The 24,690-nt window shown below is 35.6% G+C and overlaps 2 protein-coding genes across 5 annotated transcripts in view; one reads left to right on the forward strand and one right to left on the reverse strand.

Annotated features, from left to right (window-relative positions):
* Window positions 1-14,192, reverse strand: part of LOC132057904 (uncharacterized) — a 26,359-nt gene extending 12,167 nt beyond the window's left edge. The window contains exon 1 of the mRNA XM_059450490.1: window positions 14,132-14,192. Within this exon, the coding sequence (XP_059306473.1) occupies window positions 14,132-14,192 (61 nt within the window). The remainder of the gene's footprint in view (window positions 1-14,131) is intronic.
* Window positions 12,189-17,851, forward strand: LOC132057028 (uncharacterized). Of its 4 annotated transcripts, none has more exons than XM_059449459.1 (3): window positions 12,189-12,337; window positions 16,003-16,657; window positions 16,802-17,851. In XM_059449459.1, exons 2-3 carry the CDS (start codon window positions 16,052-16,054, stop codon window positions 17,645-17,647), a joined length of 1,452 nt encoding a protein of 483 aa, XP_059305442.1. In that variant the 5' UTR covers window positions 12,189-12,337; window positions 16,003-16,051; the 3' UTR covers window positions 17,648-17,851. The 4 variants fall into 4 exon arrangements, with proteins under 4 accessions (XP_059305442.1, XP_059305446.1, XP_059305443.1 ...); XM_059449463.1 differs by having other exon boundaries at window positions 12,215-12,337; window positions 16,007-16,657; XM_059449460.1 differs by lacking the exon at window positions 12,189-12,337 and adding an exon at window positions 13,280-13,434.
* Window positions 17,852-24,690: the final 6,839 nt, after the last annotated feature.

Below are 24,690 nucleotides of genomic sequence, written 5' to 3' on the forward strand. Positions count from 1 at the left end.
ATTCTTACCTAATAAATGTGAAAAGAGATTAATGCTTTAAAAGAAAAAATAATATTAAATGGAGATCAAATAATAAATAAGGTAAATTAGTCAAATTATAATTCTAATTGACGTTTCCTTAAAAAAAGTGCAAAAGACAACATGACAAGTAAAATGAGCTAAACCAAGAATATTCACCAAAAATTAAAAAATAGTAGTTCTTCGTTTAAATAGAAAATCAAATTTCTACTTTGTTTCGTTTCAAACATGTAAAATTAATTTAATAATTTGAATTAGAATTATCCAAATCAAAATTTGATAAAAAAATAATAAGTATTGTTTAGGTCCAATCTACATACATTAACAATAGAATATTTTACACCTTTAAGTTAATCGAATTGAAATTGCAAGTATCAGCGATGCTTAAATATTGCTTATTATTTTGTCTCAAAAAGAGGAAAATAGTTTCTTTTTAAGCAAGCCTTTTCTTTTAAAAAGTATTAATAAATTTTTGCAAACTTTGTATTCGTAGCAAACACTAATATAATAAAGTTTTGGATACAGAGCACAAACTACAATGTTATATTAATCGTGTTTTGAATATAATATGTATGTATGTGTATATATATATACACACACACACATAAAAGCAGTGCAAACTTATGTATGTTTATTAGTAATATAAAATATATATATTATCACTATCTAAACACAACTACATACACATAGATACACTATAATTTAAAGTGTTAGGCTAGTGCGCACGTGCATACGCGATCTAGTTCTTTAGATTATAGGTCACTAGGCGTTTCACCTAGGGCTATTTTATTAATAAGAAAAAACAAATAAATTCCGTACAACTAAAATAAGAATGTAAACAGTTCGAGCTAGCAGATCTATTTATTTTCCTGTCCTTTATCTGTAATTTTGGCCATTTTCGGTTGTTATTTGGCTTGCTATGTGTGCGCTTGTTATTTGGCTTGCATGTGTGCGCTTTGTGATTGTGCCTTTTATGCCCTTTTTCAATTGTCCTTTGGGCATTTTTAGCTGTAGTTTGCCTTGTTTGTTTGATTTTTGTGATTATGCCCATTGTGTCCCTTTCCATTTGTTCCTGACCTAGCAGCTTCTCCATTATTTTCATGGTGTATATTTCCCTATTTTCCTGTCCAACAGAATGAGCATCCAAGGACACTAATACCACACACTGGACACTCAATAGTGAATCCAAGAACACTAATACCACACATTGCACACTCAAATAGTGAATACACCATGATTATGATACCTTCAAGACAAACAACTATGGTAGTGTATAAATGCATCTTCATTCTCTTATTCTAAGGAACTTGAGAATTTTGATCTCTAATGTGCCTCCTTTTCCTTTCCATCAGTGGCGTATCTAGCATAGAAAGTGGGGGTTCAATTGAACCCCTAACTATTGGCGCTAAGCATAAATTTATGTGTAAAAATTTATTAAAATTGTAATAAAGAGTAGATATGAACCCATAAATTTAAGAATATAATTTAAGATCTTAAAATTGAACCCCTAAAATTTAAATCCTGAATTCACCTCTGCTTTCCATTGCCTCTTCCTCCCGGTTCCTTCTATCTTTCAGTGTATTCACCATCTTTTACAATTCCTAACTCTTAAATATGGTGCATTACTCTTGTCATTGTTAAGCAGTTTTTCCTTCCCTATGTTTCCATCTCCAGGAAGCTATTAGCTATATATAATTTTTATCATATTTGTCCAACATGAGAATAATGCTAAATCATAGACATAAGTTTAGGAATAAAGTCAAATAATTTTTCTCGAAGAATTTGGACATGTGGAATCCATATATTTCACGTTGTTAATGACAAGGAAAAATATAAGACTGTAGGAATCCGCGACTTTTGTAGCACAAAAAAAAAGTTGAACCAAACTAGCACAAAAAAAAAAAAAAATATATATATATATATATATATTTCATATATATATATATATATATATGTGAAAGCCCCAACTAATTTAGTGCGTGAAGGAGGTGTTAAAATAAAGTTTTTTTTTTTTTTTTTTTTTTTTTTCTGTTACCTTCCAATCACGTTTTTTTTCCATACTTTGGGCAAAGATTAGTCATGCTTCAAAACCCCAAAATATCAATATTTTATATAAAACTTAATATCTTTTTTTGCGTACAATAATGTCGGCTCATTACATTAAGTCCACCAAAACGTTTGGATCGTCGTTTTAGGGGCTCTAAAGTGCCCCGAAGTAAGTTTTGAAACTTGTCATATTTATAGGGTTTTGATTTAAGTGTTTTATTATATTTGAATGTACAAATATAAATATTTGATTTAATAATAATTCATCCAATACGAGAGGTTTATACTAATTAAAAAATAATTCATTCCATTTAATTACAATACTAATTCAAAGTAATATAATAATAAATTACAATAACAATACAATCTTCAAGTTCTAGAGGCTCTATTACTTCGAGACGTGCTTGTACTACCACGGCCTTGTTGTCCACACTGTTACACCTCGGAAAATTTTCCGTTGATGCACAGGGGATAGGCTAATGAGGAGTACGGGGTATGCGATGTTTCCATAAGTAAAAACTAGCATTTGATGATTCTAAATAAGATTTGAAAGACATTCGAGTCAAGGAAAGAAAGTTGTTAAGAAAAGCGGGTTATAAGTTGAGTGAGTTGGGCAAACCACGATATTGAACTAATGATGTCTTAAGGATGTTTTGGAGAAGAGTTATAACGTCCCTTAGATTGCTAATGAAGTGATAAACAAGTGTTAAGAAGGTTCCATAAGGATTGGAGATCAAACGAAGCGACGGGAACAACTTTGGTGAAGCAGTGATTTCCACGACCACTTCCACGGCCCATATAATATTCCACGGACCGTGGATGGGTCCGTGGAACTCCCAGGCAGAGGACAGGCCAACTGGTCGTGAACCACGACCGCTTCACGGACAACATCATGTTCCACGGACCAGTGGAAACCGTGGAACTCCGTGGACCGAACTTGGTTCAATTATATAATGATGTTCCCACTTCTTTTATCACATTTTCCACACGTCTTCCACCTCTCACATGTAGAATCTTCCACACATTTCATCCATAAGAAAAACCAAGGAAAAACAAGGATCAACAACAAGAATTTAGGTGAATCAAGTGAAGGAAACCTCATCAAGTCATCTAAACCAAGAAATCAAAGAAAGGGGTGAAATAGGGTTTTGGAGAAAAAGGTGTATTATCATCCAAGGCTTGTTCTTCCATCATCTAAGGTATGTTTTATGGTATTTTCATGATGTTAGAAGTATTTTAAAGTTGAGACACTTGGATTACAAAGAATATATGAAATGGGTCATAAATGTGACAATAGTGTTGTTTATGAATAGAAGTTTGGCCAGGTTGTGAATATTGATATATTGAGATTATGAATACGTTATAAATGATATTTAGAACATGGAATAGGTGTTATATGTGAAAGAACACGAAAGTGAGTTTTGTTCACTATATGGAGGATTGAGAATGAAACTTCTCAAGGTGGGTAAAACGAATGGATTATGCTTATTGTTATGGTATTGTGATCGTTGGTATGAACGTTGAGGGTTGATATGGAATATGACGGAAAGTAGTATAAACAAAGGAAACGCGCCCAATTTTCTATAGCTTTAATAAGTACGCTCTCATGATTGTTTAACTAATGTTGATGCGAATCCTCAAGGTAAAGACGCGAGCATTTAAAGAAGAACGAGCAAGCAATCGAATAGTTAAACGACAAAGGTATGTAAGGTTCAACCTTTCTTTCTAAGGCATGACTCTATGGTATGCATCCTCCTATCTTTCTATACCTTCTCCACTTATATGTATGTATTGGAAACGATGAGTCTACGTCAAAAGGAGCCCGTATGAGATGAAGTAAGAAGTAGGTTACGAGTATGATGATAAGCCGAGTCTAGAGATCCTAAAGTTACGATACAAGATTGCTATAAAGCTAATGACCTTCATATGACTCCTTGCTATTAATCCTTGTTGATAAACCTACCTTATGATGATTAGTCTCTTTCCTTTCAAGGCATGATTTTCCTCCGTCTCCACGAATCTCCTAAACTCCGAAGAACTAAGAGCCTATGTTATAAATAGCTATACGAGAGAAAGATGAGAGATAGACATTATGAGCACGACGGTAATGACGATGATGAGTTAAATCTAAAGAATCCTAGAGTAAGAAAGGACGCCATGAAGTAAATGATTCTAAGTAAGATTCCATTGGTTCTTTTCTTGTGAACACTCACCTTAAAATTCTAGTCCCTTCAAGGTGAGATATGATGATCTGGGTTACTCCATAACGTAATCGGGGTCCCACGACCTTACGTCACCCCGACATGACTATAGATGCTTATGAGTTCCCATATATGATATGATGATATATACATGTATATGTGTATGTAATGATACTAATTTATGATGATGCCATGATATCTTTATAAGAAAGACGTTAATGATCATAAGTCTATAAATTGTATGATGATGAGTATATGGTATGTATGTATGTATATATGCATTGATGACGTTAAACTAAGATAGAGTCACGATATGTCCATGAATTGAATGTTAATGATCAAGTGTATGAAATGCATAGTATGTATAAGGATGAGATTATGGCATGAATGATGATGAATGTGTGATGTGTGTGTGATGATATGGCCACCACGATTGAAGCTGCGTAAGTTCACATACCGAAAAAGGCGGATGTCTTGATATAATTCGTACCGAAAAAGGGCGGATGGGGCGATATAATTCCACCGTGCCGAAAGGGCGGACATGATCACCTTTGCGGGCGGCGTACGATGGGTACCCAGATGTGAACTAATGATGGAAATGTATGTATGATATGGTAATGCATGTATGCTATGATGATGTATATATGATATGGAAATGCATGTATGATATAATGATGCTTATACGACATGGTAGCTTATATGACATGCTATATGTAATACATGTATAAAATGTAACTAGTCGAAGGTTATATCCTCGTCTCGTGCCATTATGACTTCCCTATTATATTTATTTCACTCATGCCTTACATACTCAGTACAATATTCGTACTGACGTCCCTTTCTTTGGACGCTGTGTTCATGCCCACAGGTAGACAGCGAGACGGTACGGATCCATAGGAGCTATCTGCAGAGTTGCAGAAGCCCTCCTTTATTCCGGAGGTGCTATTTTTGAGATGTTATTTTGTGTACATTTGTATATATATGTTTTGGGCATGACGGGGTCTGTCCCGTCCATGTGTCTAGTACTTAGTAGAGGCTCGTAGATATGTATGTGTGGGTAGTATGGTCCCATAGATTTCATGTATATGTGAGTATATGCATACTATTATTTTGATAGCCTAAAGGGCCTATGTTTATATAAGTAAATGTGTTTTAAATGAAAATCGTTCTCTATGATCATTAATGATAAGATTTGTGAATGAAGGCAGGATAAGACATAGAATGAGTGGTGCTCGGTGGTCAGCCTCGGGTACCCGTCGCGGCCCTAGTCGGGTCGTGACACACACGAACGCTTATCATGGCCATATTGCTTACATGTAGAGCACTTGCGAGAGTAAGTTCATTCACTAACATCCATTTGATTGGGTCTACGACTCCGTGAGTTAATGTCCAATTTCCCGATGTAATCCTTGTTAGCAACCATCGAAAACGTTTGTTTGGCAATAAGCTTTATTACCAAGTGGGTGGAATTGGCGGGAATATGCTCTAAGGTATTATGTGGACCTTGTATTCCCCCGCCACATAATTTGTTACCGTTTTTCTCATTCTCTCGAAGCACTTGACAACATGAGAACACGGTATGTGGTATGTTTGCCACTTACCACAAGTGCATGTTCTTGTTGCCTCGCCATAAGCAGTATGCACGTTTCCACCACTACCGTTGTAATAACCCGTCCTAACTTCATACACATGTTGAATTGGGTCATACTTGGTCATTTGGTGATGCTCACATTTTTTTCCATAATGCTCCATATTTTTTGAAGCGCTTTGGCATCCATGTCCCGCCGTCGGCTAATATCGCTCCTCTGGCTCGCCTTGTCCTAACCACAAATCGCTTCACAACCTACTTGAAAGTCATTCTCACCATTGCGGTGACGGGTAGTCCTCTAGCGATTTCGCAAACCATTGAAAGACTACGAGCTATTTGTTGTCGAGCATGCCCCATCTTTTGCCTCCATCAAGAAGCGTCCATTTTTCAACTTCGAGCTTCATCAACCAAATGTATGCGGGTTTACTAAACGCGCACGATCGTATCCATTTTTGCGACCCATTTTCGTCGTTGATGCTCTATCGCGACCCACATCAATTTGTTTAGAGTGCCATTGTGAAACGTTGATTGCAAATTTGCCTTCAAGTGCCTTAAACAATAGCGATGGTAAACAAAGGGAGGCTGCCACCCCGGTAAATTATCCATATTGTGCAATATGCCTTGATGACGATCAGACAACACACATATACCGGTGCGATCCTTAATAACATGAGTTTTCAAATGGGTCAAAAAGATCCCCCATGTGTCGTTGCTCTCGTTAGCGGCAATTACGAAAGCAAGAGGAAATATTGACCCATTGGTATCCATTCCTATTGTAATTAGGAGCTTGATGTCGTAGGCACCATATACATGCGTACCATTTATGGATATCACTTTGGTCGGCGGTGAGCAAACCATCAATGCATGGTTTGAATGTCCAAAATACGAAGTTGAAGATTTTACCCTCTATAAGCCGCCACTCTACAATAGTACCATGATTAAAATGTTGTAGAGCTGCTATATACCTTAGCGACGATTGAAAAAGTATGCAAATTTCCAAAGACCATCTCAAAAGCGTCACGCCGAGAAATCCTTCTGTTGCTTATAGTTTTACTATATACGGTTTGAACGTTTCGGATACAATCTTTGATGGGGAACACAAGTTTAAACAAACAACATTTAGTAATGATCTTTCAATTGATATAAGACATATAATGTACTAGGTAGGATAAGTTACCTTGGCGTTTCGGCAATGTCTTTAAGTAACACTTGAGCAATCATGTTTGTATCTAAATTATAATGATTTGCTCGATTTTCTTTCATATCACAAGTGTGTCTTTCGCGAAATTTTGTGACAGCCCACATACCATCAGGCTTAACAATTCCCCGAAGCAACCACTCCGACCTTGATACCGTCGTCTACAAACTAGCCTTCATATCTTTGTGTTTGACCGATCAACCTTAAACTCCATCATGTCCTTAAAACAATAAATTTTGACGACCCGTTGCAACGCCTTTTTGATGCGAACAACATTCCCTTTGCAAGGTAGCATCGATCTTTGTTGAGATCCTTTGGTTAAATCCAGTGTTTTTAGCGACTATCATAATCTTCTCTTGTGAAGACAAATGCATCATCACGACCGGCAGTCGTCAAGATAAGGGATATTGTTAGAATGCCACTGAATTGGGCTTTCAGAAGTTGGGTTTTCAGCCATCGGTGGTGGTACGTGGTGGTGCATTGGTTCTTGTTGGTTTTGGCTTCGAGGAATATTGTTGGTCATACCAACTTGAGCATCATCATCATCTTCATCATCGGTTACCTTTGCATTATTATCTATCTCATCGTCATCACTTGATGATGACTCATAATAATTAGGAAAATCTTCATTATCAAGTGCATTCATCCTCCTACACGAAAAGTAACATATTTTAAATACCAACATATATATATATATATATATATATATAATATCAAGGTGATGAACTTACTGTTGTTCATAAGCATTGTCATGGTGTGGAGAATGATCAACTCCACCGAACTGAGAGGATTGACCAATATCCATATTTGGTACCACTGGCGAGTTTTGAGAATAGTTCCTATAAAGATTTGAAAACTGGTTATTTACCAATTCATACAACAAACACGTGCTACTACATATAATAATAATATAAAAAATTCATATTTACCAATTTTCATTGTAAGCTTGATTAAATTGCTGGCTTAGATTTTCCACGGCAAGACTTGATCACTCAAAATGTCTCCATAAGAACTAAAGTCCTCATAAGTGTTACCATGAATAGGCTGACTTGAGGGACTTCTTCTCGAGGTATCTTTTCAACATACATCTCAAGAACATTAATGAATACTAAATCACGATATTCTTCCGGCGATCCCAAATAATCACTCAAAGATTCATCATCGTTGATATTGTGCGTATGCCATAACGCACTTTACACCGTTTGATATTGTTTGTGGATATACGCGATTATTGAGATTCCAATCTCGGTGGGTATAGTTTTCATTCTTTTTGTATATGTAATCGCGGCTAGTGTTTCATAATTTAAAGTTCTTTGGAAATTTAACATGGGCTTTTGGTTTGATACTATAACGAATGGAGTAATTGTCCTCGACGATATCTCTATCCCAAAATAGTGAAACCTTAACAGTTGAAGCATTTTGAGACATTTTTTCGATGAAGTTTGATTTTTCTTTTGAATGACTTGTAAGACTTATACTTATGAAATTGATGAGTTTTTCACTCGTCAAGCCTTCAAGTTAAATAGATTCTCGAAATTGTCATGCGTGGTGTGTTGTCAAATCAATACTTACAGTGCGCATTAAAATGGTGCGCAATACAAGTCGTATTAAAACGGTCAAATAATGCAGCAACGTATTGTCAAATCAAGCCTTTATGTGTCATAGATTTATGAAATTGTCATGCGTGGTGTGTTGTCAAATCAATACTTATAGTGCGCATTAAAATGGTGCGCAATACAAGTCGTATTAGAACGGTCAAATAATGCAGCAACGTATTGTCAAATCAAGCCTTTATGTGTCATAGATTCCTCGAAATTGTCATGCGTGGTGTGTTGTCAAATCAATACTTATAGTGCGCATTAAAATGGTGCGCAATACAAGTCGTATTAAAACGATCAAATAATGCGACAACGTATTGTCAAATCAAGCCTTTATGTGTCATAGATTCACCGAAATTGTCATGCGTGGTGTGTTGTCAAATCAATACTTATAGTGCACATTAAAATGGTGCGCAATACAAGTCATATTAAAACGGTCAAATAATGCGACAATGTATTGTCAAATCAAGCCTTTATGTGTCATAGATTCCTGAAATTGTGATAGGTGACGAAACCCTAAAAGTAAACCCTTTCACGCACGAAATTAGTGCGTGAAAAAAGAAATGCCTTTCACGCACAGATTTTGTGCGTGAAAGGGTATCCCATATTTTTTGTGCGTGAAAGGGTTCACTTTTAGGGTTTCGTCTTATTTGTTTTCACTTTCACGCATAGATTTTGTGCGTGAAAGGGTATACTTTTTCGTCTTATTTTTAAATTAATGCTTAACTTTATTTCGAATGTGTTACGTTTTTTTTTATTATCAATTTAGGATGTGAAACTATAAACAATAATAAAGACTAAGATAATATGTATAAATATGTAAAAAATATATAATATTTACGATAAATTGTACAACACTAATGTATATACACTATCAAGGATGGGTCCCACATATTGTATGACGGAAACTATCCCTAGGCCTAAGGCTCATACCATCCCCACCGCCCTCGTCATCGTCTCCATCGCCCTTTTTCCTCTTAATAGCGGGCGCTCCAGTCAAGATCATCATCTCTTCGCCGGCCGTGCGCCCTTGACTAGAACGTGCTTCTTCGGGATCACAGTCCCGCCGGCACGCACTCGAACCTCGAAGTGGGTTAGGTTTGGAAACTCGCCCTCTTTCTCGTCGGGAGTCGCCACCTCGACCGGCGCCGAAGGATGAACACACCGAAAAGTATATATAATTAGTACCATTTCTTATTTATATTGAATACATTAACGCTATTTATTTAATCAAATACGTGTGTGCAACGGGCGCACCGAGTGGCTCTGAGATGGGTCGCACGTAGGCTCCGAGATGGGTGTGGTGGTGAATATGAGGTAGTCTCTGACGGGATGTTGTTCGAAGTCCAAGTAAAGGTTATAAAAATTAAATAAATATTTACCTTATATTGAATAAAATTAGTTTTAAGTAAAAAACTTACATGCGCCTCGGTAGTCTCATGAGAAGACACCTCTCGCCTCGGCGGTACGAGAATGCTCTCTGAATGGGTCGCACGTGGACCCACAGGCGTAGAACAATGAACCTAAAATAATATATAAATAATTTAGATTAGATTTATTCTAAAATGAACCTGAAATAAACAAATAATTAATAAATTATTTTACTCTCGGTCGAAGGGCCCCGGATCAAGAGGGTGGTGATCCATCTGTTTTACGCATTTTAAATCAATCATTAACAAGTAGTATTAGTTATGTAATCTTTTATCGAAAATTTTATTAAGGATTGTGGTGACCCATCTGTTTTACGTATTTTAAATCAATAGTTAACAAGTAATATTAGTTATGTAATCTTTTATCGAAAATTTTATTAAGGATTGTGGTGACCCATCTATTTTACGTATTTTAAATAAATCATTAACAAGTAATATTAGTTATGTAATCTTTTATCAAAAATTATATTATGGGTTTTCAATCCTAAGCTACGGGTTATGAATCCTAAACTAAGGGTTTTCAATCCTAAAATATAAAGATTAAAAATTAATAAGTCAAATAATTAACAATTAGTTAGCATACAATTAGTATAAATAATTAATAAATAAACAATTAACTAACTAATCAAATAATTAACAAGTTATTATCATATATTTAATAAATAAACAATTAAGTAACTAATCAAAAAATTAATAAATTATTATCGTATATTTAACAAATAAACAATTAATTAACTAATGAAACAATTAAGAAATTATTAACAAATAAACAATTGGCTTAACAAAAACTAAATAAATAATTAGCCAGTCTAAAAATTGAAATAGCTAGTCTAACAATTAATAAATACTTAAGTCGCTAATCGAACAATTAACAAATACTAAATAAACAAGCAATAAACAATTAACTAATTAACAATAGATAAACAAATTAAAAAAAAAAAACGAAAAAATGGGCAGTCCCAACAGTGCATACGGACTGCCCAAAAACTCACAAAAAAAGTGCGCAATCCACCACAGATCCCACCCACCATACCTAAGGTAATAATATATTTAGCAATGTAATAAAAAAATCGTAGTAAAATACCTAGAATGAAGGTGTTTTTGAGTTTTTCAAAATGAGCTCCGCGCCGCTCTATTCCAAAATCTAACCTTAGAAACTTGTTCCTACACTTTAATAAACTAAGAATATTGAGTTTTGGATTGAAAAACAACTTGAAAATAGCGTTTTGGGGGGTGGGGACCACTGAAAACGGCGTTAATGGCGGGTGGGGGAATCGATCGGGTCTGTGGTGGGGAAGGAGGGGTCACTTTTTGTGGACCCCATTCACGCACGAAATTCGTGCATGAAAGGCCCAAATTGCATTTTTCCAGTTTGGTCCTTTCACGCACTAATTTGGTGCGTGAAACCTACTAAGTTTTTTTTTTTTTTTTTTTTGTGCTAGTTTGGTTCAACTTTTTTTTTTTGTGCTACTAAAGTCGCGGATTCAAGACTGTAGTGTTAACGAAATGACGTGAACAGACTAAAAGCAAAACAGATAAGAAAATTGATCAATTTCAAATAGTACAAGAATAAAGTTAGACCTTTTTTCTTTTCTAATCCATAAATTTCACTTATAGCATATTAGTATTACTTTTAAATGACATAAAAAAATGTAAGAACATATTTTTAATTTTGATTATTTGTGTATAAAAGTTAAATTTTTGTATTGTCAATTTAACAAAATCAAACCATTAAAGTAAACCATTTATAACCTGGTTGGTGAAGCTTAGTTTTCCCCTAAAGTGCTTATTTTAAAAAAAGTGAGGTGTTTGAGAGAAAATAAATGCTTATGAGGAGTAGCAACCCAAAAAACACTTTTGAGAAAAATACACTAAGAAATATTTTTTAAAAGCTTGACTAAATCAAAAATAATTTTTAAATTAATTGATCAAAACATCCAAAATAGTTTTTACTTTAAAATAAGTTGTTTGGAAAAACACTTTCCAACATCCCATAAAAAAAAAAAAAAAAAAAGTTAAATTTAGGGCTCGTTTGGTATGATGGATGTCCTTAGCACGAGGACATCCCATACAAAAAAAAAAAAAAAGAGAGGAGTAATCCATTTAATATTGTCCCTTTAGTGGGAAATGAAAGACCATTTGAGCGGGAAATTTGTAAACAACCGAGACTCGGCATTAGCATTAAGAATAGTATTTAAAAGAAACCCTAGTGTAAAGAAGAGTAGGCTTTCATCACTGCTCATACCTGTCCATTAAAGGTATTTTTCCTCCTTTTTATCATATGGTTTAATATTTACCCTTTAAAATTAAAATCTGATGCTATTCGTGTATAATGTAGTATGGTATAACTTTTTGTCCCTAAAAATGACGATGGGTTTGGGTCGCTCCGGCGAGTACTAGTTGACTTTTGAATCTTGTGGTTCTAAATTAAAGATGTGTGATGTACTAAACTGTACCTTAAATCTTGTGGTTTTAAACTTGTCATGTATGGTGTTTGAATTATTGATTTAGTAAATATATAAAGAGACTCTTTTTGCGACAGACCCGGAAAGTAAAACACTTAAATTGGTACTGAGGGAGTGAATTAAGATTTACAGAAGTACTCCTATAAATCACTATTTTTGTACTACTAGCTAAGAATATTTAACAACATGTTCGAATCATGCCACGGAAAAAGTATGTGATTTAAGTTGAAAAATGTAGAGTAGCGGACCTAGGGCTGTTCAAAATCAAACCGTAGCTAATAAGCAGAGCTCAAAATAGGTTTATTGATTTAACCCTCAGGGGTTGGCCTGGTGACAATTGACTTGAGCCTTGGGGTGCTCCCTTTTAAGGTCTCAAGTTCGAAACCCGCTGGGTGCAAACAATTTCTGAGGGCCATTTGACCTGAAACCCCGAATTACCCGTGGTGCACTTGCGGGAAACTCCTTGCCGAGGGCTGTGCACCCCGGGATTAGTCGGGGCTCAAGAGACTCGGACACCCGGTGCTTAATCAAAAAAAAAAAAAGGTTTATTGATTTAATGGTATCGGGTTAATGATTGGGGAACGGTTTGGAATTTTATAGTTAACTGCTTAACCGTTTGGGGTATGGTTCACTCATTTTCCTTATCGGTTTAGCTGTTAACGCATTAAATATATCCCTATGTGTATAGAGTGTTTGAGAATATAATATTTTCAGAAAAGTGCCCTTCCCAAATTCCCTCTATTTTCAATATCACCTTTTCTTCCTCACAGGACCCAATTGTGGGTGTGGAAACTTGTCTTATTGCATGCTTAAAAGCAGAGGGAAGATGGATATTGCAATGTTTAAGTATTTCATAATAAGTACATAGCACTTAAGATTGATTAAGTTGAGTAAGTACCACAGCACCATTCAGAGTTGGTTAAATTGTATGATGAACTTTTTTGTTGTTCCTTGTCCATATATTTGACCATATTGTTGGATGTTCGCTTGTTCTTTATTTGGTTTTGTAGAAGGAACCGATTTCCATCTTTTCTTTCTTCTTGAGGAGTCACATTGTTGTCCATGTATTAGTTATCATAAAATGTACTAAGTCGGTTAAATTAATTATCTTGTACATTATATAATGCTGATGCAAGTAAAATGAGAAATAATCTGGGCAACAGAACAAAAACAATCACATATACCTTGTTGATTAACCTATCGATAACTGCTGAATCCACTCATATCCTATTGGTTAGGTTAGTGGATTAGTATATTTAAAAACTGATAACCTATAAGCCAAACAGTTAAGCGTAAAAATCCAACTGAACTGCCCGATAACCACCCCTAAGCGGACCCATTATCTACCAAGTATTGAACTGTACACCATTGATCTTTTTTTTTTTTTTTTTTGGTAACTAGCCGGTTATATTATTCACAAAGTAATGACATTTGAAGATTCATAGCTTAGCTTACATACTTAGCTAGCTATCTCAAGGTAAAACTCAATCAAAACAAACTACTACATCCTCCATCAACTAGTACAAAGCTAAAGTAAAAAAGAATGAAGAGAGCTTCTTGTTCTAGTTGTTGCCTTTGCACTAAAACCATGAGCAGTTTCCCTGATGAGCTTCTTTGGATCCTTGTATTGCTTCTCAAATATCCTCATGTTTCTCTCATTCCAAACAAAATGGACGAACTCAGTGTAGACTAATTTAAAGATCTACGCCTGTTTAGACTTGCCTTTGGATTTCTTCACCACCCAAGCTGCAAACTGTTCCGAAGTGCTTGCTCTACAAAGTTGTTCCTGCATCCATTGTACCAGCCCATTCCAAACCTGTTTGGTGTAAGAACATTCCCAAAACAGATGGTTCCTAGTCTCATCCTCAGTAAGACAGGGCACATTTTGGATCAACAGTGATATCCCACTTCTTCAGCCTGTCCACTGTGAGCAGTCTTCTATGCATTTGCAACCAAACAGCCAATTGAGCCTTTGGTCTAGCATCATTGCTAAATCTCAGGCATTTCCAGTAGATTCTTTCCTGCTTCCCAATCAGTTGCAAGTGGAAGTGTTTGATCATGCTGCCTGTTGTATGAGCCCTGTTACCAGTAGGAATAGTTCCCCTAGCCTCAAATACTTTCCTGACAATCCAGCAGGCCCGTTTTGGCACTTTAGCTTGCTGGAATTACTGGTTCTTTATATAGAAGGAATGGATCCACTTTATCCACATCTTGTCTGCTTTGTGTTCAATGTCCCAGCAAGCCTTGGCTATAGCTGCTCTATTCCTTAGCTTGAGATTAATCAGTCCAAGTCCACCTATAGATTTTGGAGTGCAGACTCTCTTCCATGAGATGAGAGCTTTCTTGGTAATGGTGTTAAGACCACAGATAGCTTCTGCAATAAGCATCAATAGTAGAACCATTTATCTTGTCCCTTGGGGTTTTATAGGTTATACTAAAAGTAATATTTAACTAGGAGTAATGTGTAAAATGTGTAATCAAAGAAAATTAGTATTAGTTTAGAATACGGTCAAGCTATTTAAATTTAGGTGTCTAAACATTTAAAGATTGTGTAAGAGAACTACAAATCACAACTTATATAGCTAAGATATCTTTAAATCCTTTCATAAATTGCAATCGACAAAAAAAAAAAAAAAGATTTGGCTCACTAGATAGTAATAATTTCCAAAATATGGTCCGTATTTCATAAAAACGGGCCGTTTTTGGGTCCTGCAAATACCATGTTTCTGTTACAAAATATGGTGGGGAGCCAGTATTGAGACATAGAAGTAATGGCTTGAAAGTATGTGGTTCATATCCCTGTTTACAGTGTGTTTACCAGATGTAAACAATCAATGGTGGTTGAACACCCTTGACTCCCTTTAGCTCCACCTTTACACACAAGTTGGTCTCGATGCTTACCATCACAAAGAAATAAAATAAACGGGATGTTGAAAATATAAATTGATTTGTAGCTATGAATTGTGCTCCAGTAGTTTTGGACTTTAAAATTGTTGTGAATGATAGTTTAAAAAAATAGTTGTGAATGATCTTATGCTGGCTTGTATGATATGGGGCATATGAGATGAGTTTAAATAGAGTACCATGGTCAGTGAGGATTCATATTGCTGACCCTAACTAGTTGGGACTAATGCATAGTTGTTGGTTGTTGATCTTATGCTGGCTTGGTCTTATGTTTTACCTTTGGCGTTCTTTTCCATAGATAATGTATATGGAATGCTTGTTATAATCATCTCTTGCATAATTGTTGTTGATTTAATATAATAGAGAAACATCTTTGAAAATACAATAACGTGCAAAAACTTGTGTCACGTTCCCTTAATTTCTTAACATATTCGTGACCCCATGTCCGTGGCATCTGAACAATTGCTTACTTCTTTTTACTTCAACTGAAATCCAGAAAATCATTTTATTCACATTATCTTGGTTCTTGACTAATTACTGATAACTTGTATCAGCTAGGAGCTTGCTACATCAGTCGAGAGTTCTCCAGTTAACTGCTTTAAAATGGAAAACAAGCAAGAATCTAAGGTTCTCTTGAAGCTTTTGGTGGATGAAAAGAAGGATCAAGTTGTTGCAGCTGAAGCCAAAGTGGATTTTATGGACATACTCGTTAGCGTTCTCACTTTACCACTGGGAACAATAATACGACTCATTAAAGCAGAGGCTGGAGTTGTTGGTTGTATGAATAACTTGTACCAAAGTGTTGAAAACCTAATAGTGGAAGATCTTTTCATAGAGCATTGCAGAACCATGTTGCTAAATCCAAGAAATCCCTATCCAAAGTATTGCATGAGGTTGAAAGTGAACGTAGATGATTCAGGCTCTGAGAAGTATTATGAGTGTTCAGATTGCTCAAAACGATGCTATTTCATGAATGTTGAGTGCCCATGTAATGGGAAGTTTAATAAAGAAAAGTTCCTGAAAGACTTAGTTATAATAACTCGTCATGACGAGTATGTCTTTCTTAAAGGAGGGATATCATTTCTAATCTCTGACGATTTACAAGTCAAGTGTGCTTCTCCAAGCTCTCTTGTTCAGATGCTTTCTAATGTTGGCCTGAGTGATATGAATCAGATTAAGGAGATGCATGTAGAAGTTGGCAAGAACGAGGTAATGTCTTTTACTAGAGAATTAGCGATTACTTATTTACAAGGCCTCTATGTTTCTACGTTCTTAATATGAAAAATATGCTTTCTGATGTTATGTTTGCTTTTACGTGGTTATATTGACATGATCCTTTTCTCGACCATTTAGGTGATTCGTCTGCTTGCTCGTTCATTTAGCTCAAAGACTCCCTTGTCTGATGTGTTTCTGCCCAAGCAAAAACAAAAAAGAGCAAGAGTAGATACTATCACAATGTCTGAGTTTGGAAATTTGTCGTCCATTTCTGAAAATGGAACCAATAATAACACCAAGAAATTGGAGCTGAAGCTAACAGTAAGAAAGTCTACTAACAAGGTCTTGTGTGCTGAAGCAGGCAATGATTTTGTTGACTTTATCTTCAACTTTTTGACCATTCCTATAGGATCAATTGAAGACGCTCTAAAAGGGAGTTCTGGGTTGGGATGCATAGATAACTTCTATAAAAGCGTGGAGGCTGTAGATTCGAAATGGTTCAATGTGCCTCCAAAGAGGGATAGTTACAGAAGTGAGGAGAATCCTGTTGACAACTTTAAGACGATATTACTCAAGCCCGGTGTTGCCCCTTACCATATATCTGAATATCAGCTGCTGCAGATTTCTGAAGGGAAATCAGAAATTTATGACTTGTATGATATAAGGCGTTTTGTGAGGGGTAGTTATATTCGTAATCACAAAAAGTTTGCAAAGGAACCGTCCCTTTTCTACGTTATGGACAATTTGGAAGTTAGACCTATGTCTTCGACATCAACTATTTGCTTACTCCAAGAACTAAATGTGCCAATGAATGACATTGAAGAGCAACTGATCAGTCTTGGAGAGTCGGAAGCATTGAGCTTGCTAAAAGCCTCTTTAACATCATCATCATCAGCTTTGACAGAGGGCCTAAATCACAAATTGAAGAAGCAGATAGATGAAGATGTGAAGTGTGACGCGAAGAAACATTGTCGTGCTGGTTAGCGAACATATACTTGAACGACTCTCTTGTCTAGCTTTTTGTGTTTAGCCTCAAAACTTGGTCCCCTGTACATCAAAGCCTTGATGCAGAGTCTGAGTCTTTTCAGATTGAATTAGATATGGATCACTTATGTGTAGTTTATTTATTTTACCAGTTTTGGATGTTTCCTCAATAGATGATTAATCCATGAAGTTAATTTTCTCCTAGTTGGTAAGAGGGTATATCTAATTACCTGTCAAAGCTGCAAGCCACTCTAAAAGTAGCTTCAGGGCTCTTGTTTATCCTCCGTTGTGATGAATCTTGGGGCATTTAATTATAGGTGATCTTTTAGTTTTAAAATTGAAGGGAGGTGATTCAAGTTTTAATTATTGAGTAGAGGTGACTAAATTTGATTAGTGATTAAGGGGCTTTGAGCTTGCTCAATAGTTTCATTTTTGACACTTTGGCCCTCTGTTTTATTTTTAATACTTTACCCTTAAGTTTTATTTTTAACACTTTGACCCTAAACTTTACTTTTAATACTTTGCCCTAAAGTTTTATTTTTAATACTTTGACCCAACCACTATAAACCCTAAAATACAAAAATCTGGAAAAAGAAAAATCCTCTTTAGCGCCGTTTTCTCCATTTTTTTTCTTCCCATCTCTTCGTCTTCTTTTCTTCCGCCATTGCTCAAGAAAAAAAAATCATCCGATTTTACAATTTTTTGATTGAATGTCATTGGTGTAGCACTGGCATTACTTCATAAGTGTTTTCCGGTCCATTGGTAAGTTAAACAATACTGTTTGTTTCAATTGTTCATCTGGGTATAGTTGCCTTATTTGCTGATTTTCCCAGATTCATAGTTACAGTAGCAGTATAGTTGTTGCAATAAGTTCTAAAGCTGCTGTATAAGAGCTTCTGAACTTTTTGCATCAGCTGTTGTAGTCCTAGTTTCTACAAGAGTTGTTGATAAATTATGAAGTTGTTGCAACAGATTTATTAATCTGTTGCAACAATTACTAAAAATGTGAATAAATAATTTACAATAGTTGTTGTACTTTATGCAACAATCGTGAAATCATTGGAGAGCTCCTACTCTTTCCAACAAGCCGAGTTACTTGTTGCAACAAGTATGATACTTCCGCATCAAGTACAAAGATTGTTGGACATATTTTACGAGTTGTTGGATGAAATAGAGATCAAGAAAATTTGTCTCCAACAAATAAGTGAGTCAGTAACTAGTAACCTACTTGTTGCAACAAGTATGTTATTTGTTTCAATAAGTCACTTAGTTGTTGCATTTTGTTATGAAACAGACAAAAACTGAAGCTGTCTCCAACAAGTAATCAAGTAGTTGGAACAAGTTAGATACTTGTTGCAACAAGTACGTTAGTTGTTCCAATAATTCATATAATTGTTCCATTTTGTTATGAAACAGAGACAGAGATAGAGACTGAAGCTGTCTCCAACAAATAAGTGAGTTGTTGCAACTAGTAACCTACTTGTTGCAACAAGTCAGTTATTTGTTCCAACAAGTCACTTAGTTGTTGCATTTTGTTATCAAACAGACAAACTGAAGCTGTCTCCAACAAGTTACCAAGTAATTGGAACAAGTTACATACTTGTTGCAACAAGTACGTTAGTTGTTCCAACAAGTCAAATAGTTGTTCCATTTTGATATGAGACAGAGACAAAACACGAAGTCAGTCTCCAACAAATAAGCGAGTGTTGTTGCAACTAGTAACCTACTTGTTGCAACAAGTCGGTTATTTGTTCCAACAAGTCATTTAAAGTTGTGATTAAGTTAACTAATTTGGGTCCAAAATTACAGAAAAAAACCACTCAATTATGAACTTAATCATAAATTTAAGTGGCCTTTTAAGCTTGGGGTGTCAAAGTCGGTTCACCTAGAGTAATTTCAACACTTGACATTAAAGCGTTGTAATTACTAGTTGTAACGACTTTGAACATCCAAGCTCAAAGGCCGCTCAAAATTGTGATTAAGTTAACTACTTTGGGTCCAAAATTTCCAAAAAAACCACTCAATAATTAACTTAATCATAAATTTAAGTGGCCTTTGACTTGCGCTGGTCATGACTGATTTTCTTAAAACAAAATATCTTTAGGCACCATTAATGGGGGACTCAATAATAATAGGTGTTGATTGCCATGGTGAATGGATCGAGGTGAACAATCGATATATTTGGCGATGGAAGGGTAGTCACATGTTAGAGACGATAGCGATGGTCGTCCCAAGAGATGTTGAGTTTGATGATTTTATGAACTTAATCATTAACTATTGTGAATTAACTTGTGAACCGAAAGACCTTGTCATCACTTACATGCATAGCTCTTTTGAAAACCAGAGGGTCTTGCCTTTTAAGATAACCGATCAGGGTCGTTTGCATACTTATTTGAAAGATGTAGCTAGGCCCATTTTAAGGGTATACGTGGTTGGAAAACCGGTCGAGAACCATAATTTAGCTCAACACCAACAAGATGTGTTAAATGATAAATTGGAAGGGGTGGAATGGATATTCCAGCTAATAGAAGTGCGAAGTGGGGGTGAGCAGATCCCTATACCGAACTTGCGAGTAATACATCGTGTGCTGCACAATCATCACAGTCCAGCCATGTTCAAGATGATGAAACAGGTTTTTATAAAGGAATGTCATTCAATTCGCGAAGTGTGTATTGCTTTAGATGTGAACATCTGAAGAGCAAGTGGTGGCCAAGGGATGTGAAGCTTTTAAGTTCTAGCAAACACGGAAAAAGGTGGACAAAGAGGGCTATGCGAAAAAATAAATGCTCCTTATGCAAAACAGTTGGCCACAAAAGAACAACATGTCCAAGCCAAAATGCTCCATAGTTGTAAATTGCATTGTGTTGTAATAATAGTTATCTGTTGGATCTTTATGACATTTTAATGTTATTTTTTCTTAACATGGTAATTTATATTCTTGGTGATTATGAACTTGGTTTATATGATATGTTGTTCGTGTTCAAATGACTAATGTGTATATTCTTGTTAATAAATTGTTGTACAGTTACCAACAAGTAATGAATTTGTTGCAACAGCTCTGTAACTTGTTGGGTTTTATCCAACAAGTAACAGGACTTGTTGCAGCAACTAGTAAGTCGTTGAACATATTACTAAAAATCAGAGTTTTTAAGCAGATACAAGTAAGTTATATGTTGGGTTTTTTCTAACAAGTGGAGTGATTCAAGTTTTAATTATTGAGTAGAGGGAATCAACCGCATTTAGTGATAAACAATTGGAATCAACCATATTTAGTGATAAACAATGAAAATCAAACAAGTGGAGTGACTTGTTACAGAAAATGGGTAACTTGTTGGGTTTTATCCAATAAGTAACAAGACTTGTTGTAGCAACTAGTAAGTCGTTGAACATATTACAAAAAATCAGAGTTTTTAAACAGATGCAACTAAGTTATATGTTGGGCTTTTTCTAACAAGTGGAGTGACTCAAGTTTTAATTATTGAGTAGAGGGAATCAGCCACATTTAGTGATAAACAATAGAAATCAAACAAGTGGAGTGACTTGTTATAGAAAATGGGTAACTTGTTGTGTTTTATCCAACAAGAGTAAGGACTTGTTCAACAACTTACATACTACAATTGCCGCAACAGATACTACACTTGCTGCAACAGATACTACATCTGTTGCAACAGATACTACTTGGTTCACCCATATTTAGTGATCAATAAAGGGAATCAGCCATATTTAGTGATAAACAATGGATATCAGCCACATTTAGTGATAAACAATGGATATCAACCACATTTAGTGATAAACAATGGAAATCAAACAAGTGGAGTGACTTGTTACAGAAAATGGGTAACTTTTTGTGTTTATCCAACAAGAGTAAGAACTTGTTTAACAACTTACTCAGCTTGCTGCAACAGATACTACAATTGCTGCAACAGATATTACACTTGCTGCAACAAATACTACATCTGTTGCAACAGATACTACTTGGTTCACCCATATTTAGTGATCAGTAAAGGGAATCAGTCACATTTAGTGATAAACAATGGAAATCAATCATATTTATTGATCAATATATATACTTAAGCAATTTGATGGTGTTTTGGGTCAGGATAGATGATCAACTAGGTCCAATACGCACTAAATGGAGTGATCATTGGAGTGAATTGATGTGAACTTCTTGATTCAACCACATTTAGTGATAAACAATGGAAATCAATCATATTTATTGATCAACATATATACTTAAGCAATTTGATGGTGTTTTGGGTCAGGATAGATGATCAACTAGGTCCAATACGCATTAAATGAAGTGATCATTAGAGTGAATTGATGTGAACTTCTTGATTCAACCACATTTAGTGATAAACAATGAAAATCAATCATATTTATTGATCAATATATATACTTAAGCAATTTGATGGTGTTTTAGGTCAGGATAGATGATCAACTAGGTCCAATACGCACTAAATGAAGTGATCATTGGAGTGAATTGATGTGAAATTCTTGATTCAACCACATTTAGTGATAAACAATGGAAATCAATCATATTTATTAATCAATATATATATCTACTACAATCATTAGTAATTTGTTGCAACTTCTTTCCACAACTGTATGATCTGTTGCAACAGATTAGTAACTTGTTTAAGCAGATTCGTTACTTGTTGGAACGGATTAGTAACTTGTTGAAACGGATTAGTAATTTGTTGCAACTTCTTCCACAATTATATTATCTAATGCAACAGATTAGTAACTTGTTTAAACAGATTAGTTACTTGTTGGAACGGATTAGTAAGCTGTTGAAATAGATTAGTAGTTTGATGCAACTTCTTCCACAACTGTATAAACTAATGCAACAGATTAATAACTTGTTTAAACAGATTAGTTACTTGTTGGAACGGATTAGTAACTTGTTGAAACAGATTAGTAGTTTGTTGTAACTTCTTCCACAACTGTATAAACTAATGCAAAGCATTAGTAACTTGTTTAAAGTTAGTTACTTGTTGGAGCAGTTAGTAACTTGTTGAAATAGATTAGTAGTTTGTTGCAACTTCTTCCACAACTGTATAAACTAATGCAACAGATTAGTAACTTATTTAAACAGATTAGTTACTTGTTGGAACGGATTAGTAACTTCTTCAATAACTGTATGACTTGTCTAAACAGATTAGTAGATTAGTAATTTTTTGTAACTTTTTCAACAACTGTACTATCTGTTGCATTTGTTGCAACAGCATTCATAAATAATAACAAGGACAAAAAAAAATTGTTCAAGTAGTAATTTGTTAAACAGCCAGCTCAGGGCTCCAAAACTTTGTTTACCACACCCACTGCCCACCGCCACTGCATCCTCGCCACTGAGTTGTCTCACAATAGAGTTTCGGGCTTCATCATGTTAGTGCCGGTAAGCAAATGCTCAATAAAAGCAAGTGAATACGATCCGCATGCCATTGCAGTTTCATTGCGGGGGAGATTTTCCTTCAAAGACAAAGGAGAATCGCTTCTGGCTGTGTGCTTTCATCCGACAACTCTGTGTACCGCTTGAGCATGATATTGTAGAAGTTAAGATCCAAGATTATATACGTGGAAGCATAGTGCTCGATGAAAGTGCTTTGCCTCGCACGCGTTAGGAGCATAATTTCATCAACATCTTGCATTAAAAGTATAAGAAATGTCGGGCCACACGAACAACTAAGTGAGTTGTTGCAACAAGTGTTCACTTGTTGCAACAAAGTATTCCAAGTATTCTTGTTGCAACAACTCTCTTAGTTGTTGGAGATTGCTTACAACGATTGGGTCTATTTAACCCAAGCTAGCATAAGCAATCTCCAACAACTAAGTGAGTTGTTGCAACAAGACCAATACTTGTTGCAACAAGTGTTTTCGTTGCAACAAATATATAACTTGTTGCAACTAATACAACCAAAATAAGACTTGTTTCAACAAAAATAATTGTTATTTTCAAACTTACACTGGCCAGCCACCAATCTTTCATGCTTGTCATTATCCTGAAGTCATCGGCCTTAAATTCATGCAATGAATACATCGTACCTTTTCTCTTCTTGGCATTGACGAATTTTTCAAGCTTTTTCATTTTTTGAGCATCTGCATGCTTGTACACATTTACCTTTTTAAGATCAACAACAGCAGCTGCCTTGTGGGGTGTAGAAGATTTCCTTGACCTAACATCGGCAAGTGCCTTAGAAATTACTTTTCCCTTCTTGCGAATGCGAATAGGAGTATAGGGTGAGGTCAACTTCTTGGATGGATTGACACCCTCTTGGATAACAAACTCTGTAAGCGAAATTTGTGTCTTTTTGTGCCTTCACCAACTCCTCAACATTTTTTATCAAATCATCCATTCGCCGCTTGCAATAGGTGCATTTGCAAGCACATTTGGATGTGTCGGCATCAACAAAGGAAAATCTACCACCAAATCCACCACAACTAACATATTCGCAATTGGAGTTTGTTCAATGCAGACATCACCACCAATTGGGTTTGGCACCAACAACACCACCAATTGGGTTTGTCTACCAACATCAACATCATCATCTATTATTTTTCACCGAAAGCATTTCTGCGCAACATCATCAATAACGGAGTTAACCACACAACAACACCACCACCACCAACATCTACCACAACCGATTCCTTTTGATGGCTATCACTCCGAGCTAATTCTAATTTCAACCCCTCAATCATTTTATCGAGAATAGATTGTAAGGGCACAAAGGAAGCAAGAAATGGCATCTCCAACTCCCGTACTGTCGAGACAAGCCACGGGTGCACAACCTATAACAAAAAAGTAGATATATTAAAATGGTCCTAAATCATAAAATGCAACAGATGACTAGGTTGTTGCAACAGGTGTCATACTTGTTGGACATTGTCCAACAGATTAGTAACTTGTTGCAACAGATGTCATACTTGTTGGACATTATCCAACAGATGACTAAGTTTATTCTATATACATGTCTTAAGGATTACCTCTTCCAAAGGAGGGTTAAAAAGATTAACACTCAATCTTGTGTTGCTCTTTGCAGTCAGCC

This window comes from Lycium ferocissimum, chromosome 5 (assembly GCF_029784015.1).
Source record: "Lycium ferocissimum isolate CSIRO_LF1 chromosome 5, AGI_CSIRO_Lferr_CH_V1, whole genome shotgun sequence".
NCBI lineage: Eukaryota > Viridiplantae > Streptophyta > Magnoliopsida > Solanales > Solanaceae > Lycium > Lycium ferocissimum.